Source organism: Hyla sarda, chromosome 2 (assembly GCF_029499605.1).
Source record: "Hyla sarda isolate aHylSar1 chromosome 2, aHylSar1.hap1, whole genome shotgun sequence".
In the NCBI taxonomy this organism is placed as follows: domain Eukaryota; kingdom Metazoa; phylum Chordata; class Amphibia; order Anura; family Hylidae; genus Hyla; species Hyla sarda.
The window spans coordinates 332,812,999-332,830,609 of NC_079190.1; the positions used below are offsets into that span (position 1 = coordinate 332,812,999).

At 47.7% G+C, this 17,611-nt stretch overlaps 1 protein-coding gene across 1 annotated transcript in view; it reads left to right on the forward strand.

The window, feature by feature from the left end:
• LOC130356427 (complement receptor type 1-like) overlaps positions 1 to 17,611 on the forward strand; it is an 82,938-nt gene that overhangs the window by 19,714 nt on the left and 45,613 nt on the right. The window contains exon 3 of the mRNA XM_056557962.1: positions 6,475 to 6,666. Within this exon, the coding sequence (XP_056413937.1) occupies positions 6,475 to 6,666 (192 nt within the window). The remainder of the gene's footprint in view (positions 1 to 6,474; positions 6,667 to 17,611) is intronic.

Genomic DNA, 17,611 nt, shown 5'->3' on the forward strand with positions numbered 1-17,611 from the left:
GGAGCAGCTTCTCAAGTCTATTTTAGGTGACTAATGCTATTTTTTTTATGAATGAAAATGTGCACATAAAATACAATAGTTTGGCTCCAGAAAGTTAAACAGATTTGTAAAAAAATCTTAATCCTTTCAGTACTTAGAAACTGCTGAAGTTGAGTTGTTCTTTTCTGTCTCTGATGACACCTGTCTCGGGAACTATCCAGAGTAGAAGCAAATCCCCATAGCAAACCTCTCCTACTCTGTGCAGTTCCCGAGACAAGCAGAGATGTCAGCAGAGAGCAGTGTTGCCAGTCAGAAAAAAACAACTCAAATTCAGCAGCTGATAATTATTGTAAGGATTAAGATTTTTTTATAGAAATAATTTACAAATCTGTTTAATTTGCTGGATCCAGTTGAGAGATATATATATATATATGTCACGATGCCGGCTGGCAGGTAGTGGACCCTCTGTGCCAGAGAGGGATTGGCGTGGACCGTGCTAGTGGACCGGTTCTAAGCCACTACTGGTTTTCACCAGAGCCCGCCGCAAAGCGGGATGGTCTTGCTGCGGCGGTAGTGACCAGGTCGTATCCACTAGCAACGGCTCACCTCTCTGGCTGCTGAAGATAGGCGCGGTACAAGGGAGTAGGCAGAAGCAAGGTCGGACGTAGCAGAAGGTCGGGGCAGGCAGCAAGGATCGTAGTCAAGGGCAACGGCAGAAGGTCTGGAAACACTGGCAAGGGACACACAAGGAACGCTTTCACCGGCACTAAGGCAACAAGATCCGGCAAGGGAGTGCAAGGGAAGTGAGGTAATATAGGGAGTGCACAGGTGATAACTCTAATTGGAACCACTGCGCCAATCAGCGGCGCAGTGGCCCTTTAAATCGCAGAGACCCGGCGCGCGCGCGCCCTAGGGAGCGGGGCCGCGCGCGCCGGGACAGAACAGACGGGGAGCGAGTCAGGTAGGAGAGCCGGGGTGCGCATCGCGAGCGGGCGCTACCCGCATCGCGAATCGCATCCCGGCTAGCAGCAGGATCGCAGCGCCCCGGGTCAGAGGACGTGACCGGAGCGCTGCAGCGGAGGAGGTGAAGCGAGCGCTCCGGGGAGGAGCGGGAACCCGGAGCGCTCGGCGTAACAGTACCCCCCCCCTTGGGTCTCCCCCTCTTCTTGGAGCCTGAGAACCTGAGGAGCAGACTTTTGTCAAGGATGTTGTCCTCAGGTTCCCAGGATCTCTCTTCAGGACCACAACCCTCCCAGTCTACTAAAAAAAAATTTTTTCCTCTGACCTTTTTGGCAGCCAAAATCTCCTTGACCGAGAAGACGTCCGAGGAGCCGGAAACAGGAGTGGGAGGAACAGATTTGGGAGAAAAACGGTTGAGGATGAGTGGTTTGAGAAGAGAGACGTGAAAGGCATTAGGGATACGAAGAGAAGGAGGAAGAAGAAGTTTATAAGAGACAGGATTAATTTGACACAGAATTTTGAAAGGACCAAGATAGCGTGGTCCCAACTTGTAGCTAGGGACACGGAAGCGGACATATTTAGCGGAGAGCCATACCTTGTCTCCAGGGGAAAAAACGGGGGAAGCTCTTCTTTTCCTATCCGCGAACCTCTTCATGCGTGAAGAAGCCTGTAAGAGAGAATTTTGGGTCTCTCTCCATATAATGGAAAGGTCACGAGAAATTTCATCCACAGCGGGCAGACCAGAGGGCAAGGGGGTAGGGAGGGGGGGAAGAGGGTGACGGCCGTACACCACGAAAAATGGGGATTTGGAGGAAGATTCAGAGACCCTGAAGTTATACGAGAATTCGGCCCATGGAAGGAGATCTGCCCAGTCATCCTGGCGGGAGGAAACAAAATGTCGCAAATAATCACCCAGGATCTGGTTAATTCTTTCTACTTGTCCATTGGACTGGGGATGATATGCAGAGGAAAAATTTAATTTAATCTTGAGTTGTTTACAGAGAGCTCTCCAGAATTTAGACACGAATTGGACCCCTCTATCCGAGACAATCTGCGTAGGCAACCCGTGAAGACGAAAAATGTGTACAAAAAATTGTTTAGCCAACTGAGGCGCAGAAGGAAGACCAGGAAGAGGAATGAAATGTGCCATTTTGGAGAATCGATCAACGACCACCCAAATAACGGTGTTGCCACGGGAAGGGGGTAAATCGGTAATAAAATCCATACCAATCAGAGACCAAGGCTGTTCGGGGACAGGCAGAGGATGAAGAAAACCAGCGGGCTTCTGGCGAGGAGTCTTATCCCGGGCACAGATAGTGCAGGCTCGCACAAAGTCCCCAACATCCGTCTCCAGAGTCGGCCACCAATAGAAGCGGGAGATGAGTTGCACAGATTTCTTGATGCCCGCATGACCTGCGAGATGGGAGGAGTGACCCCATTTGAGGATTCCGAGGCGTTGGCGTGGAGAAACAAAGGTCTTTCCTGGAGGGGTCTGTCTGATGGAGGCAGGAGAAGTGGAGATCAGGCAGTCAGGTGGAATGATGTGTTGCGGAGGGAGATCAACTTCTGAGGCATCCGAGGAACGAGAGAGAGCATCGGCTCTAATGTTCTTATCGGCAGGACGAAAGTGAATCTCAAAATTAAATCGGGCAAAGAACAGAGACCACCGGGCCTGGCGAGGATTCAGCCGTTGGGCAGACTGGAGGTAGGAGAGGTTCTTGTGGTCGGTGTAGATAATAACAGGAAATCTTGATCCCTCCAGCAGATGCCTCCATTCCTCAAGTGCTAATTTAATGGCTAGAAGCTCTCGATCCCCGATGGAGTAGTTCCTCTCCGCTGGAGAGAAGGTCCTAGAGAAAAAACCACAAGTGACAGCATGCCCGGAAGGATTTTTTTGTAGAAGAACAGCTCCAGCTCCTACTGAGGAGGCATCAACCTCCAATAGGAAGGGTTTGGAAGGGTCAGGTCTGGAGAGCACGGGAGCCGAAGAAAAGGCAGACTTGAGTTGTTTAAAGGAGTCTTCTGCTTGAGGAGGCCAGGACTTGGGATCAGCATTTTTCTTGGTTAAAGCCACGATAGGAGCCACAATGGTAGAAAAATGTGGAATAAATTGCCTGTAATAATTGGCGAACCCCAAAAAGCGTTGGATAGCACGGAGTCCGGAGGGGCGTGGCCAATTTAAGACGGCAGAGAGTTTGTCTGGATCCATCTGTAGTCCCTGGCCAGAGACCAAATATCCTAGAAAAGGAAGAGATTGGCATTCAAACAGACATTTCTCAATTTTGGCATAGAGTTGGTTGTCACGAAGTCTCTGAAGAACCATACGGACATGCCGGCGGTGTTCCTCTAGATTGGCAGAAAAAATTAGGATATCGTCCAGATATACCACAACACAGGAGTATAATAAATCACGAAAAATTTCATTGACAAAGTCTTGGAAGACGGCAGGGGCATTGCACAGTCCAAAGGGCATGACCAGATACTCAAAGTGTCCATCTCTGGTGTTAAATGCCGTTTTCCACTCGTCCCCCTCTCTGATGCGGATGAGGTTATAGGCGCCTCTTAAGTCCAATTTAGTGAAGATGTGGGCACCTTGGAGGCGATCAAAGAGTTCAGAGATGAGGGGTAAGGGGTAGCGGTTCTTAACCGTGATTTTATTAAGACCGCGGTAGTCAATGCAAGGACGTAGGGAGCCATCTTTTTTGGAGACAAAGAAAAATCCGGCTCCGGCAGGAGAGGAGGATTTACGGATAAAGCCCCTTTTTAGATTCTCCTGGACGTATTCGGACATGGCAAGAGTCTCTGGGGCAGAGAGAGGATAAATTCTGCCCCGGGGTGGAGTAGTACCCGGGAGGAGGTCGATAGGGCAATCATAAGGCCTGTGAGGAGGTAGAGTCTCAGCTTGTTTTTTGCAGAAAACATCCGCGAAGTCCATATAGGCCTTAGGGAGACCGGTTACTGGAGGAACCACAGAGTTACGGCAAGGGTTACTGGGAACCGGTTTTAGACAGTTCTTGGAACAAGAGGACCCCCAACTCTTGATCTCCCCAGTGGACCAATCCAGGGTTGGGGAATGAAGTTGAAGCCAGGGAAGTCCAAGGAGAATCTCCGAGGTGCAATTGGGGAGGACCAAAAGTTCAATCCTCTCATGATGAGATCCGATGCTCATAAGAAGGGGCTCCGTGCGGAAACGTATGGTACAGTCCAATCTTTCATTATTTACACAATTGATGTAGAGGGGTCTGGCGAGACTGGTCACTGGGATGTTGAACCTGTTGACGAGAGAGGCCAAAATAAAATTTCCTGCAGAACCAGAGTCCAAGAAGGCCACTGTAGAGAAGGAGAAGGCAGAAGCAGACATCCGCACAGGCACAGTAAGACGTGGAGAAGCAGAGTAGACATCAAGGACTGTCTCACCCTTGTGCGGAGTCAGCGTACGTCTTTCCAGGCGGGGAGGACGGATAGGACAATCCCTCAGGAAGTGTTCGGTACTAGCACAGTACAGGCAGAGGTTCTCCATACGGCGTCGTGTCCTCTCTTGAGGTGTCAGGCGAGACCGGTCGACCTGCATAGCCTCCACGGCGGGAGGCACAGGAACAGATTGCAGGGGACCAGAGGAGAGAGGAGCCGAGGAGACGAAACGCCTCGTGCGAACAGAGTCCATATCTTGGCGGAGTTCCTGACGCCTTTCAGAAAAACGCATGTCAATGCGAGTGGCTAGGTGAATAAGTTCATGTAGATTAGCAGGAATTTCTCGTGCGGCCAGAACATCTTTAATGTTGCTGGATAGGCCTTTTTTGAAGGTCGCGCAGAGGGCCTCATTATTCCAGGACAATTCTGAAGCAAGTGTACGGAATTGTACGGCATACTCGCCAACGGAAGAATTACCCTGGACCAGGTTCAACAGGGCAGTCTCAGCAGAAGAGGCTCGGGCAGGTTCCTCAAAGACACTTCGGATTTCCGAGAAGAAGGAGTGTACAGAGGCAGTGACGGGGTCATTGCGGTCCCAGAGCGGTGTGGCCCATGACAGGGCTTTTCCGGACAGAAGACTGACTACGAAAGCCACCTTAGACCTTTCAGTGGGAAACAGGTCCGACATCATCTCCAGATGCAGGGAACATTGGGAAAGGAAGCCACGGCAAAACTTAGAGTCCCCATCAAACTTATCCGGCAAGGATAAGCGTATCCCAGGAGCGGCCACTCGCTGCGGAGGAGGTGCAGGAGCTGGCGGAGGAGATGACTGCTGAAGCTGTGGTAGCAACTGTTGTAGCAAAACGGTCAGTTGAGACAGCTGTTGGCCTTGTTGCGCAATCTGTTGTGACTGCTGGGCGACCACCGTGGTGAGGTCAGCGACAACTGGCAGAGGAACTTCAGCGGGATCCATGGCCGGATCTACTGTCACGATGCCGGCTGGCAGGTAGTGGACCCTCTGTGCCAGAGAGGGATTGGCGTGGACCGTGCTAGTGGACCGGTTCTAAGCCACTACTGGTTTTCACCAGAGCCCGCCGCAAAGCGGGATGGTCTTGCTGCGGCGGTAGTGACCAGGTCGTATCCACTAGCAACGGCTCACCTCTCTGGCTGCTGAAGATAGGCGCGGTACAAGGGAGTAGGCAGAAGCAAGGTCGGACGTAGCAGAAGGTCGGGGCAGGCAGCAAGGATCGTAGTCAAGGGCAACGGCAGAAGGTCTGGAAACACTGGCAAGGGACACACAAGGAACGCTTTCACTGGCACTAAGGCAACAAGATCCGGCAAGGGAGTGCAAGGGAAGTGAGGTAATATAGGGAGTGCACAGGTGATAACTCTAATTGGAACCACTGCGCCAATCAGCGGCGCAGTGGCCCTTTAAATCGCAGAGACCCGGCGCGCGCGCGCCCTAGGGAGCGGGGCCGCGCGCGCCGGGACAGAACAGACGGGGAGCGAGTCAGGTAGGAGAGCCGGGGTGCGCATCGCGAGCGGGCGCTACCCGCATCGCGAATCGCATCCCGGCTAGCAGCAGGATCGCAGCGCCCCGGGTCAGAGGACGTGACCGGAGCGCTGCAGCGGAGGAGGTGAAGCGAGCGCTCCGGGGAGGAGCGGGAACCCGGAGCGCTCGGCGTAACAATATATATATATATATATATATATATATAAATATATATATATATATATATATATATATAAAGTTTTTTCCTGGAATACCCCTTTAAGCAGTGCCCTAAGCTCCAATTTTTTATTTTATTTACCAGGAGTAAGTCTCAACGAATTAGGTATAAGATTTAGTATAAAATAAACATTTTGGAAATGTTATTTTGGTTTTAAAAACATCATTAAAACTACATTTTGTTAATGCAGCCTTTATCTGAATAATTATATAATTAATCTAGGTGAAGAAGTTGTATAATCTATAAGTGGGTGTAAAATATCAGTATACAGTAAAACATTTGCACCTGTCTTAAAGATCCATGCTTGAAATGACAACTATTGCAGGTGCAATCATCTAATAAACACTAAAACACTTCTGCACAGTATATTTTTCCTTTTTCCCTTTTTATTTAGGTGATTGTGTGTCACCTCCATCAATCTCACATGGATTATTAAAAGAAGAATTTACCAATCAGAAAACATTTCAAACTGGGGATACTGTACAATACAGTTGCCAACCTGGCTTTATGCGCATTCTGGGAACTAAAAACACTGTTACTTGTATGGGCAATTCCAGGTGGACAAGACATGAGAAATTTTGCACAGGTAAACATTAAGAAAAATTAGCTTTGCATCCATGTACTGTTACAAAAGAAAGGAGAGGCGCTCTACCCATATAATAATTCAATTTGCAGGGGTGCTACTCACAGCAAATTGAGGCTATACCATACAAACAAGAAAAGTTTGCTGCATATAGTGCACACCCAAAGCATGTATTAATCATCAATTAAACTTTATTATGGAAACCACATGTAAACAAGGGAAACACATTTAAAAACAATTAAAAGGGCTCAATATAGAGCCTAACGTAACCCCTAGGGGAGGGGCCATGAACCCCCTACCCGAACCCTGCCCTGAATGGGATAAGACTATGTATCTGTTGCTCCACAATCAATAAATTAAACCATATATAATGATATGAATAATCAGATGGAAAAACATGCTATTAAATTATATATATAAATAGTAAATAACCAATAAATAAGCAAACCACAGACGGAGGAGCAATGATGGAAATAGCAGCCGGGCAGGGACAAAGTTGCTCCTCCGTCTGTGGTTTGCTTATTTATTGGTTATTTACTATTTATATATAACATTTAATAGCATGTTTTTCCATCTGATTATTCACATCATTATATATGGTTTAATTTATTGATTGTGGAGTAACAGATACATAGTCTTATCACATTCAGGGCAGGGTTGGGGTAGGGGGTTCATGGCCCCTCCCCTAGTGGTTGCGTTAGGCTCTATATTGAGCCCTATTAATTGTTTTTAATTTCCCTTGTTTACATGTGGTTTCCATAATAAAGTTTAATTGATGATTAATACATGCTTTGGGTGTGCACGATATGCAGCGAACTTTCCATGTACTGTTTAACAAGGATTAGATTGTTTTTATTATACACACTTTTATATGATAATATGTTTTCAGAAACAGATGCTCAACTCTGTAGAGCCCCATAACTACAATAGTAGTCATGACTACACAAGAGGCCATTTTGCTGATTATTGGACCAGTATATGGTTCACAACAATGAAAGCAGATACTACGTGAAAGTGATTTGATTCCAAAAATGATACTCTAAAAATATGCTTGCACTTACAATCCCAATTCCAGATTTCCAGACGACCAAATTTCTTGGCCCACATGACCCACTCAGGAGATGTGAAAGATGAGTGTAATGTGGCAAAATTAAACAGCTAAATGCAAATTTTGTGATTCTAACCTAAATGCAATGGAGAACTCAAATGAAGAATGCAATAGGGGATCCAATGGATGCAGGTGGGGCACACAGGCCACACAACACTTGGCAACACTTAGTAGTTGTAGTCCAAGAGGAAGCAGAGTACTAGTTTTTTTTTTTTCCACATAGGAATGAAAAAAAAAAATATCAAAGAACTTTTAGTTTAAAATATAAGAGAATTTTTATTTACATAGGCATCGGGGATCAGTACAGTCTTCTTAAAACAATGCCCTGGCCAGTGAAGTTTCCCTCTAATGCCATTTTCTATGTTCTCCATCCAATATAGACATATTAAGACAAATTTGTCTGTTTGTATGTGGTATGGTTACAAATAGAGATGAGCATTTACAGTAAATTTGATTCGTCACGAACTTCTCCGCTCAGCAGTTGATGACTTATCCTGCGTAAATTAGTTCAGCTTTCAGGTGTTCCGGTGGGCTGGAAAAGGTGGATACAGTACTAGGAGAGTCTCTCCTAGGAATGTATCCACCTTTTCCAGCCCACCGGAGCACCTGAAAGCTGAACTAATTTACGCAGGATGAGACATCAACTGCCGAGCGGAGAAGTTCGTGACGAATCAAATTTACTGTAAGTTCACTCATCTCTAGTTACAAACTCTGTAGCTAAAGGCTATTCATCTCTTCTGACCTCTGATGTCTCCAATATTCAATTTCAATTTAAATATTAAATCTATTCTCCAAACTCTGTGGATTGACTGGTTTATGGATTAATATTTCTCAACATTGCCCAGGAGATAGCACTGGGGTAATAATATACGAAAACAACCAAACCCACACCTAGAATTACTTCCAGGTGGGGGTACAAAACCCCTTTATAGTGCACCCTCCCTTAAAACTTAACTTTTATTTGATTATATTTTAAAATGTGCATTCTGGTGATAAAAGAAAAACTAGGTTAAAAACCCAACAGCTTAAGCTCACTCTTATTAGTATAAGTGGACTCCCTACTCAATTTTGGAGCCCTGTGCCTGCAGTGCTACAGGGCCACGTGGGTGAGGATGCTGTTGTTATTAAAACTATAATAACCTGCTTCCCCTACATGTTTCGTGACACCAGTCACATCATCAGGGGTGTCTGAGGCATATTTAATAAATGTCCATGGTCTTAGATATCACTATCAGGGCTGTCGTCAGAGGGGTATGAACGGTACCCCAGTAAACCGATAGCAACGGGGCCACCACTATACACTGACTGACTCATTGCCTGCACTCTCTACAGTCAGTCAGTCTAACTGTCATGCTTGGATTGGCAGTCACTCATACCTCCCTGGGGCCAGCTGCTGCTGCCACTTGAAAACAGCAGTGGGTGCCTGAAGGTAGCATAACGAAAGTGCCGTGCACAGGGACATCCGCTGTGCTATCATAAGCACGCCTTGTCACCACCTCAGTAGCATTGCTTGTAGTGGAGCTGCGGTCTGCTGTGGCATGTGGACTGTAGAGTAGGAGAGCGTACCTGTCTGAGAATACCCAGCATGCTGAGGTTACTTTAGTAAAAAAGAAAATATATATGATTAGTGGTCTGAGGGCCGGGGGAAAAGTATATGGAATGGGTGTGACAGGCAGCTGGGGCCTGATGCTTGGGGGCTGAGGCCTAAAACTATATGGGGGCTACTATTAGCAGCAAAGAGGGGCCTATAACAATTTGCAACTTGCCCCCATATACTTTGGGTAGGCCATTTTACTATCAAATATATGGTAAAACCCCCCAAAAAAATTTGTGTGGCAAAATTAAATTAAACATAAAACAAACCACTTTGCAACTTCTAGGGGGCCATTTCTATGTAGTGCACTTTCCAGTAAAAAGGACATGTTATCTAAAGTCTGTAGGTCTATATGATTACAAGGATGCCCAATTTACCCTTACTTTTTGACTTTCTTTGTAGAAAAAAAATTAGGAATGGGTCCTAGGGGTGGGAGTCTATGTCACGATGCCGGCTGGCAGGAGGTGGATCCTCTGTGCCAGAGAGGGATTGGCGTGGACCGTGCTAGTGGACCGGTTCTAAGTTACTACTGGTGTTCACCAGAGCCCGCCGCAAAGCGGGATGGTCTTGCTGTGGCGGTAGTAACCAGGTCTTATCCACTAGCAACGGCTCAACCTCTCTGACTGCTGAAGATAGGCGCGGTACAAGGGAGTAGACAAAAGCAAGGTCGGACGTAGCAGAAGGTCGGGGCAGGCAGCAAGGATCGTAGTCAGGGTCAACAGCAGGAGGTCTGGAACACAGGCTAGGAACACACAAGGGAACGCTTTCACTAGGCACAAGGGCAACAAGATCCGGCGAGGGAGTGCAGGGGAAGTGAGGTATACATAGGGAGTGCACAGGTGAAGACACTAATTGGAACCACTGCGCCAATCAGTGGCGCAGTGGCCCTTTAAATCGCAGAGACCCAGCGCGCGCGCGCCCTAGGGAGCGGGGCAGCGCGCGCCGGGACAGGACCGAGGGAGAGCGAGTCAGGTACGGAAGCCGGGGTGCGCATCGCGAGCGGGCGCCACCCGCATCGCGAATCGCATCCCGGCTGGGGGCGGTATCGCAGCGCACCCGGTCAGTGGATCTGACCGGGGCGCTGCCGTAGCGAGGATGTTGCGAGCGCTCCGGGGAGGAGCGGGGACCCGGAGCGCTCGGCGTAACAGTACCCCCCCCCCCTTGGGTCTCCCCCTCTTCTTAGAGCCTGAGAACCTGAGGACCAGACTTTTATCTAGGATATTGTCCTCAGGTTCCCAGGATCTCTCTTCAGGACCACAGCCCTCCCAGTCCACTAAAAAAAAAGTTTTTCCTCTGACCTTTTTGGAGGCCAGTATCTCCTTTACGGAGAAGATGTCTGAAGAACCGGAGACAGGAGTAGGAGAAATAAGTTTGGGAGAGAAACGGTTGATGATGAGTGGTTTGAGAAGAGAGACATGAAAGGCATTAGGAATACGAAGAGAAGGAGGAAGAAGAAGTTTGTAAGAGACAGGATTAATTTGGCACAAGATTTTGAAAGGACCAAGATAGCGTGGTCCCAATTTGTAGCTGGGAACACGGAAGCGGACATATTTAGCGGAGAGCCATACCTTGTCTCCGGGAGAAAAAATGGGGGGAGCTCTTCTTTTCTTATCAGCAAACTTCTTCATGCGTGATGAAGCCTGTAAGAGAGAATTTTGGGTCTCTTTCCATATGGTGGAAAGATCACGAGTTATTTCATCCACAGCGGGCAAACCAGAGGGCAAGGGAGTAGGGAGGGGGGGGAGAGGGTGACGGCCGTACACCACGAAAAATGGGGATTTGGAAGAAGATTCAGAGACTCTGAAGTTGTACGAGAATTCGGCCCATGGAAGAAGATCTGCCCAGTCATCCTGGCGGGAGGAAACAAAATGCCGTAAATAATCACCCAGGACCTGGTTAATTCTTTCTACTTGCCCATTGGATTGAGGATGATAAGCAGAAGAAAAGTTTAATTTAATCTTGAGTTGTTTACAGAGAGCCCTCCAGAATTTTGACACGAATTGGACGCCTCTATCCGAGACGATCTGCGTGGGCAACCCGTGAAGACGAAAAATGTGTACAAAAAATTGTTTTGCCAACTGAGGCGCTGAAGGAAGACCAGGAAGAGGAATAAAATGTGCCATCTTGGAAAATCGATCAACGACCACCCAAACAACAGTGTTGCCACGGGATGGGGGTAAGTCTGTAATAAAGTCCATACCAATCAGAGACCAAGGCTGTTCGGGGACAGGCAGAGGTTGAAGAAGACCAGCAGGCTTCTGGCGAGGAGTCTTATCCCGGGCACAGACAGTGCAGGCCCGCACAAAATCAACAACATCCGTTTCCAGAGTCGGCCACCAATAGAAACGAGAGATGAGTTGCAAGGATTTCTTGATGCCCGCATGGCCTGCGAGATGGGAGGAGTGACCCCATTTGAGGATTCCGAGGCGTTGGCGTGGAGAGACAAAGGTCTTCCCTGGAGGAGTTTGCCTAATGGAGGCTGGAGAAGTGGAGATCAGGCAGTTAGGAGGAATGATGTGTTGCGGAGAGAGCTCTAATTCCGAGGCATCCGAGGAACGAGAGAGAGCATCGGCCCTAATGTTCTTATCGGCAGGGCGAAAGTGAATTTCAAAATTAAACCGGGCAAAGAACAGAGACCACCTGGCCTGGCGAGGGTTCAGCCGTTGGGCAGACTGGAGATAGGAGAGATTCTTGTGATCGGTGTAAATAATAACTGGAAATTTTGATCCCTCCAGCAGATGCCTCCATTCCTCAAGTGCTAATTTAATGGCCAGTAGCTCTCGATCCCCGATGGAGTAGTTCCTCTCCGCCGGAGAGAAGGTCCTAGAAAAAAACCCACAAGTAACAGCATGCCCAGAAGAATTTTTTTGTAGAAGAACCGCTCCAGCTCCTACTGAGGAGGCATCAACCTCCAATAGGAAGGGTTTAGATGGGTCAGGTCTGGAGAGCACGGGAGCAGAAGAAAAGGCAGACTTGAGCCGTTTAAAGGCGTCTTCCGCTTGAGGAGGCCATGACTTAGGATTGGCATTCTTCTTGCTTAGAGCCACGATACGAGCCACAATGGTGGAAAAATGTGGAATAAATTGTCTGTAATAATCGGCGAACCCCAAAAAACGTTGGATAGCACGGAGTCCGGAGGGGCGTGGCCAATCTAAGATGGCAGAGAGTTTGTCTGGGTCCATTTGTAGTCCCTGGCCAGAGACCAAGTATCCTAGGAAAGGAAGAGATTGACATTCAAACAGACATTTCTCCATTTTGGCATAAAGTTGATTGTCTCGAAGTCTCTGAAGAACCATGCGGACATGCTGGCGGTGTTCTTCTAGGTTGGCGGAAAAAATCAGAATATCGTCCAGATACACAACAACACAGGAATATAAGAGATCACGAAAAATTTCATTAACAAAGTCTTGGAAGACGGCAGGGGCGTTGCACAGGCCAAAGGGCATGACCAGATACTCAAAGTGTCCATCTCTAGTGTTAAATGCCGTTTTCCATTCGTCCCCCTCCCTGATGCGGATGAGATTATAAGCACCTCTTAAGTCCAGTTTGGTAAAGATGTGGGCACCTTGGAGGCGATCAAAGAGTTCAGAGATAAGAGGTAGAGGGTAGCGGTTCTTTACCGTGATTTTATTAAGTCCGCGGTAGTCAATGCAAGGACGTAGGGAGCCATCTTTTTTGGACACAAAGAAAAATCCAGCTCCGGCAGGAGAGGAGGATTTGCGGATAAACCCCTTTTTTAAATTTTCCTGGATGTACTCAGACATAGCAAGAGTCTCTGGGGCGGACAGAGGATAAATTCTGCCCCGGGGTGGAGTAGTGCCCGGGAGGAGGTCAATAGGACAGTCATAAGGCCTGTGAGGAGGTAGAGTCTCAGCTTGTTTCTTGCAAAATACGTCAGCATAGTCCATATAGGCCTTAGGGAGACCGGTTACAGGGGGAACCACAGGGTCACGGCAGGGAGTACTGGGAACCGGTTTAAGGCAGTCCTTGAAACAAGAGGTACCCCAACTCTTGATCTCCCCTGTGGACCAATCCAGGGTTGGGGAATGGCGTTGAAGCCACGGTAGTCCAAGGAGAATTTCGGAAGTGCAATTGGGGAGGACCAAAAACTCAATTTTTTCATGATGAGGTCCGATGCACATTAGGAGAGGCTCCGTGCGGTAACGTATGGTACAATCCAATCTTTCATTGTTAACACAATTGATGTAGAGGGGTCTGGCGAGACTGGTTACCGGGATGTTGAACCTGTTGATGAGAGAGGCCAAAATAAAGTTTCCTGCAGATCCGGAATCCAAGAAGGCCATAGTAGAGAAGGAGAAGGTAGATGCAGATATCCGCACAGGCACAGTAAGACGTGGAGAAGCAGAGTTGACATCAAGGACTGTCTCACCTTTGTGCGGAGTCAGCGTGCGTCTTTCCAGGCGGGGAGGACGGATAGGACAATCCTTCAGGAAGTGTTCGGTACCGGCACAGTACAGGCAGAGATTCTCCATGCGGCGTCGTGTCCTCTCTTGAGGTGTCAGGCGAGACCGGTCAACTTGCATAGCCTCCACGGCGGGAGGCACAGGAACGGATTGCAGAGGACCAGAGGAGAGAGGAGCCGGGGAGAAAAAACGCCTCGTGCGAACAAAGTCCATATCCTGGCGGAGCTCCTGACGCCTTTCGGAAAAACGCATGTCAATGCGAGTGGCAAGATGAATGAGTTCATGTAGATTAGCAGGAATTTCTCGTGCGGCCAGAACATCTTTAATGTTGCTGGATAGGCCTTTTTTAAAGGTCGCGCAGAGGGCCTCATTATTCCAGGATAGTTCAGAAGCAAGAGTACGGAATTGTATGGCGTACTCGCCAACGGAAGAATTACCCTGGACCAGGTTCAGCAGGGCAGTCTCAGCAGAAGAGGCTCGGGCAGGTTCCTCAAAGACACTACGAATTTCCGAGAAGAAGGAGTGTACAGAGGCAGTGACGGGGTCGTTGCGGTCCCAGAGCGGTGTGGCCCATGACAGAGCTTTTCCAGACAGAAGGCTGACTACGAAAGCCACCTTAGACCTTTCAGTAGGAAACTGGTCCGACATCATCTCCAAGTGCAGGGAACATTGTGAAAGAAAGCCACGGCAAAACTTAGAGTCCCCATCAAATTTATCCGGCAAGGATAGTCGTAGGCCTGAAGCGGCCACTCGCTGCGGAGGAGGTGCAGGAGCTGGCGGAGGAGATGATTGCTGAAGCTGTGGTAGTAGCTGCTGTAGCATCACGGTCAGTTGAGACAGCTGGTGGCCTTGTTGCGCTATCTGTTGTGACTGCTGGGCGACCACCGTGGTGAGGTCGGCGACAACTGGCAGAGGTACTTCAGCGGGATCCATGGCCGGATCTACTGTCACGATGCCGGCTGGCAGGAGGTGGATCCTCTGTGCCAGAGAGGGATTGGCGTGGACCGTGCTAGTGGACCGGTTCTAAGTTACTACTGGTGTTCACCAGAGCCCGCCGCAAAGCGGGATGGTCTTGCTGCGGCGGTAGTATCCAGGTCGTATCCACTAGCAACGGCTCAACCTCTCTGACTGCTGAAGATAGGCGCGGTACAAGGGAGTAGACAAAAGCAAGGTCGGACGTAGCAGAAGGTCGGGGCAGGCAGCAAGGATCGTAGTCAGGGGCAACGGCAGGAGGTCTGGAACACAGGCTAGGAACACACAAGGGAACGCTTTCACTAGGCACAAGGGCAACAAGATCCGGCGAGGGAGTGCAGGGGAAGTGAGGTATACATAGGGAGTGCACAGGTGAAGACACTAATTGGAACCACTGCGCCAATCAGTGGCGCAGTGGCCCTTTAAATCGCAGAGACCCGGCGCACGCGCGCCCTAGGGAGCGGGGCCGCGCGCGCCGGGACAGGACCGAGGGAGAGCGAGTCAGGTACGGAAGCCGGGGTGCGCATCGCGAGCGGGCGCCACCCGCATCGCGAATCGCATCCCGGCTGGGGGCGGTATCGCAGCGCACCCGGTCAGTGGATCTGACCGGGGCGCTGCCGTAGCGAGGATGTTGCGAGCGCTCCGGGGAGGAGCGGGGACCCGGAGCGCTCGGCGTAACAGTCTAGAAGTAGGTACTGCCCTAAGGTGGCAGTGTCAGGGCAGGCCAAAGGGGGCCCAGGTATTGAGCTGTGTAAGGGGCGCCAAAATCTCTAATGGCAGCCCTGACCCCTATTTCCAATGACTTAACATGCTAAACAATGTATATCCACAGAGAATCCACAAAATGTGGGGCAAAATATAAATCATGCAATCATTAAACAGATATATTTTATCTTCTAATGGTGTAAGCTTCTGTCACATACAAAGTGCAGGAAATGTTATGATGTTTCATAACATATCAATACTCAGAATATCCCCTTTAACGGGGTAAATACACCACTCAGCCCCCTTAGGTCCACAAGTACTAAAGGTATCTATCTAATTTAGCACAAATACACAACTAGACAAGTAGCTTACCCATATTGCAAGTGTGTCTCCAACAGCCTCGACATATGTTTCGTGTTATTTATCAAGGGGTTTCTATCGTGTAGTGCCTGTATCACATTTTATGGGGCAGAAGTCTTAGAACTTTCATGTATGTGTGCCACCAGATAACAGCTCTACAGCTTAAATTCCGTACTGTGGACTGTGCAGCAAATCCCATTGACAACAATGTCTGTCTGGTCCTAGCCAGGCACCCTCGAAATCGGTGGTAAGAATATTTGACAGCAATCAGATTCTGCTGCACAGGAATTTCCAAGCCTAATTTTCAACCTAGCCTAAAAGTCTCTACTGATGGAACATCCAATAAAAAATCAGTCTCTAATCACTAAAAAGTTGAACAAAGTCCCAAGAAACAAGCAAGAAAATCCCAGTACACCTTTAGACAACCCAAAAATATTGTGTAAAAAAAGGGTTCATCCACACCAATATTAATAAATCTCCCCCAATTATCTAATTTACATAAGTGAATATAAAGTGAAAATGCAAACATAGCATTTTCTAAGTGTCATGTTTTACATACTATAGTATTAAAGACGCAAAACATACAAATAATAAAATAAAAGTATTAATTATAATATAATGTTGTATTTTTTATTTTCTGCTTTCATCTTTTCAGCCCTCCAGTTATATAGTCATGGCCGTAAATGTTGGCACCCCTGAAATTTTTCAAGAAAATGAAGTATTTCTCACAGAAAAGGATTGCAGTAACACATGTTTTGCTATACACATGTTTATTCTCTTTGTGTGTATTGGAGCTAAACCAAAAAAGGGAGGAAAAAAAAAGAAAATTGGACATAATGTCACATCAAACTCCAAAAATGGGCTGGACAAAATTATTGGCACCCTTAAATTAATATTTGGTTGCACACCCTTTGGAAAAAATAACTGAAATCAGTCGCTTCCTATAACCATCAATAAGATTCTTACACCTCTCAGCCGGAATGTTGGACCACTCTTCCTTTGCAAACTGCTCCAGGTCTCTCTTATTGGAAGAGCTCCTTTTCCCAACAGCAATTTTAAGATCTCTCCACAGGTGCTCAATGGGATATACATCTGGACTCATTGCTGGCCACTTCAGAACTCTCCAGCGCTTTGTTGCCATCCACTTCTGGGTGCTTTTTGATGTATATAAGAAAAATGTGTGCAGCTCACAACCAGGTATTCGAGGTTATTGTGGTTAAAGGATTGATCCCCACCAATCCAAATGGGTAAAAACTAAAACAAAGATTAACCACACCTCAAGAATACTACCCTAGGGTACACAGTGAATAATTGTTTGAGACATAAAGTTTTGAAAAAAAGTGCAGATTTTATTAAAACAATAAAAACCAAAATGGTTAAAAATATCAGAGCAATGTCAATGTTATCTTAAACTGTCATTGGGCCCTAATGACAGATTTAGAAAATATGAATATATGTATAGCAACCACCTAATATAGAATAATCTATAGATGTAAAAAAACAAATGCAATTTTTCAACGATATATAATGATCCGGAGTCGACTATTAGTCCGGCACCTATGATGAATAAAAAAGGGCTGATAGTCCGGCACTTGTAATGGAAAAGGCAAAGTCACTTGATGGACTGATGTATAGGTGTATAAAAAGCTGCCCACAGTTGTTAGACAAATGCAAAGTTCAACCTCACCCTGGCTGCTGGTCCCGTACTGCGACGGGCCGATAGATGAAATTCTTGTGTTGGCTGCAGCAATCCCGGCGTGAGAGCCTGGATGGATATGGGCTCCG